The following is a 2,965-nucleotide window of genomic DNA, read 5'->3' on the forward strand; positions in this document are numbered from 1 at the left end:
TGTCCCCTGTCCCTACTCTAAGTGCTCTTAGCACCGGTGAAGCTACTATCTCTCTGTTGACGGTTTCACCAGTGAAGCTACTATCTCTCTGTTCACGGTTTTACTAGCAACGCCATTCTCTCGACGTCGTCGTCGACTTTTCCAGCTAGCGGTGGGGGCAGGGAAAAAATTTATTTTTCGGGGGCTACTTTTCAAGCTCGTGTGCATGAAAATAGCACTCTAAAATTTGGTTTGCATTGAACTCTGCAAATTTACGGGGGCTCTTTTTGGCATTTCGGGGGCTAAATCGCCCCGAGCCCCTGTTTATTTTTTTCACTGGGGAGTGTAATGAACTTGTGGGTTGTCCTCGGCAGATCTACATGCTCAGCAAGGAGGAAGGCGGTCGCTCGAAGCCGTTCACCGCCAACTACCAGCCCGTCGTGTTCTCCAAGACGTGGGACTGCACAGCGGCCATCGAGCTTCCCACCAAGGACATGGTGATGCCAGGCGAGGATGCCACCATCATACTAAACCTCATCAAGCCCATGGTGATGGAGGCAGGTGAGAGGCGCGAGCACGCGTGGCGTCTAACGTGTTTTTGTCGGCGTTTCGCGTCTTTCACATTGATCGCCAGGCATTTTCGAACGGTTATACATGCGTTTTCTTAGCTTTATACTCTTTCGCGGACCAGCTGACGTTGTAGTATTAATGTCAGTTTGATTTCTGGTTTGGAGAACTTGCTATGCGTGCAGAAGTATATAGAAGAGATGAATTTGAACGTATCAAAAAGACTGAAAAGTTCATGCATGCCTGTGTAGTGTGTGTATAACGTGCAATGAAATGTTAGTGGTAGACACGTGCGACTGTTGCAGCTCTGTTTGCCTTCTCTCACTCTAGGTCAGCGCTTTACACTGCGAGATGGACAGGTGACTCTAGGTACTGGTGTTATGACCAAGATGCTTGAGTCACAGTTGGAAGATGCAGACATCTTGAAGAAGAAGAAGAAGAAGTAGGCTCGCAGAGGCAAGATACGGCGTGGATTTTGTCAAATTTAGACTATTAAGTTACTGTTATCGTCGTTCTCCCCCGTTTGAGATCTTCCGGCTACAAGCGTCAAGCTCTTTTTCTATAACAGCGCTACATTTATGCACCACTGAGCGATATTCGCGTCAGAAAAAAAGAGTGAAATTAGAACGCTAGAGACTTCTAGAGGACAATCACAGGACGTTAAATTGTGTAGTGATAGAACCTCGAACAACCAGGTGCGTCGCGTGCCTAGTGTTGTCAGTGCAAGTTATTGGCAAGGCGACGGCTGCATGCGATTGTTAGACTGTTATTGTCAGAAATAAACAGCCGTACAGAAAGCGGTGTGGCTAAAGGGCATTATGGTTTCGTGTGCGTTTGTGATGCTATCGCTTGGGAAGCATTTAGGGACGACCGCTATGCAGACCAGCATCGTTGTTAACCAGGTTGTATTGGTATGCCGGATGGATGGACGGCTGGGGAGAAGGGTAAGCGAATGGATGGATGGATGGATAGACAGATAGACAGACAGATAACATGAATAGATGAGAGATGACGCCACACGATTAATATTGGTGGACGACATCAAGAGGTACGAAAAGAAGAACTCCCGAGTAGATGAATGCAAAAGTACGAGCGCCGTCGTTATTTGCGTTTCCCGTGTTTTCACGCATCAAGAGAATCACCACATTGAATAAGATAAATGAACGTAAACAGTCGGTAATTTGGAAACTTTATATGCATATATATTGCATTCACTATTCTGTTAACAATTTGAAGGTTGACCACGTGCTATTCTCATTAACATCGGCATTAATTAATCAGATCTGGTGGTCATGGGTGCTATGTCAGACTCTTCCATGCTACGGAATCTGGGTTAGCTGGCAGGTTCGTTCTCATAGCCTGCTGCGATGCCTCTTCTACCCTCCTTGGCTTTCGAGACAGCTGTCTCGCCCAGTGCTTGCTCCAGTCCTCTCCACGACCGCTGTTCTAAATACTCCGCTGGACAAGAAACATATCACACACATAATAATGGCAATAATAAATATAATAATATTAATTATAATAGCATCGTTTTGCCACAAACATTTCCTTTATCCTGTTTATGCCATACAATTATTTCCTAGTTGAGATGGAACCATTTGTGGAGTGAAACAATCTATGTTATCCATTGTTATCGGCATTGATTCCCTCGCAGTGAGGTTGTAACTGTAGGATACATACCTGCGGTGGAGGACTCGGCTACCATGGTCAGACTCGAATTTCTGTCGATGACAGCAGTAGTACTTTGTCCCAGTGTCAATTCCTCTGTGATCCCAATGCTCCTCGTTTTTCCCGTAATGAGAGAGACGTCAACAGATGCATCACTGCTTTCCTCTGACATTGGCACATGCATGGTCGAACCTGCAATAATAAAGCATCAAGTCACAAACTACCATGGATGCAGATTTGGGTGGTCATTGTCATGTTATGCTAATCCATTGACTTTTCATGTACATTTTACTCTTGTCAAGTACGTTACCTGCATTTTACCAAGGTAAGAACACTGTAAAAGATATACTGTACGATGTACAACAGATCTCTTGGCAAACAGTAAATTGTTGCAAGTTCAATCATTGGACATGAACTTTTATATGATGTGGAAACAACAGAGATAATATGCAAAACAGTGAAGCTCTCACGCTTCACGCATTCCAACTCATTCAAAGGCCAAGCAATAATAGATGAGGCAATTCCAGCTAAGCTTCCCACGATTACTTCCAGTATAGCCATACACTATATATTTTAGGAGTATACAGGCCTGTAGCCTCTAAGGAGCAGCTTCCCAGCTAGGCTTAATTAACAGAAAAATAAAATAAAGCCTAATAAATGCAAATAACCCTAGTATAAGTATAAATCGGCATGAAGTGATCCACGAAACCCTCATGCCAGGTCCTCCCTGCTATACTGTATACTATGCATG

At 44.4% G+C, this 2,965-nt stretch overlaps 2 protein-coding genes across 2 annotated transcripts in view; one reads left to right on the top strand and one right to left on the bottom strand.

Annotated features, from left to right (window-relative positions):
* Positions 1-1,362, top strand: part of LOC106807567 (elongation factor Tu-like) — a gene marked incomplete at its 5' end in the record, with an annotated part of 8,811 nt that extends 7,449 nt beyond the window's left edge. Inside the window, 2 exon segments of the mRNA XM_014809938.1 lie at positions 324-540; positions 877-1,362. Coding sequence (XP_014665424.1) covers positions 324-540; positions 877-992 — 333 coding nt within the window.
* Positions 1,363-1,723: 361 nt separating this feature from the next.
* Positions 1,724-2,965, bottom strand: part of LOC106807574 (diphthamide biosynthesis protein 2-like) — a gene marked incomplete at its 5' end in the record, with an annotated part of 17,524 nt that continues 16,282 nt past the window's right edge. Inside the window, 2 exon segments of the mRNA XM_014809950.1 lie at positions 1,724-2,004; positions 2,227-2,406. Of these exon segments, the coding sequence (XP_014665436.1) occupies positions 1,880-2,004; positions 2,227-2,406 (305 nt within the window). The 3' untranslated portion in view covers positions 1,724-1,879.

The sequence above is a fragment of the Priapulus caudatus genome, unplaced genomic scaffold (genome assembly GCF_000485595.1).
Source record: "Priapulus caudatus unplaced genomic scaffold, Priapulus_caudatus-5.0.1 Scaffold223, whole genome shotgun sequence".
NCBI classification, from domain to species: Eukaryota; Metazoa; Priapulida; class Priapulimorpha; order Priapulimorphida; family Priapulidae; genus Priapulus; species Priapulus caudatus.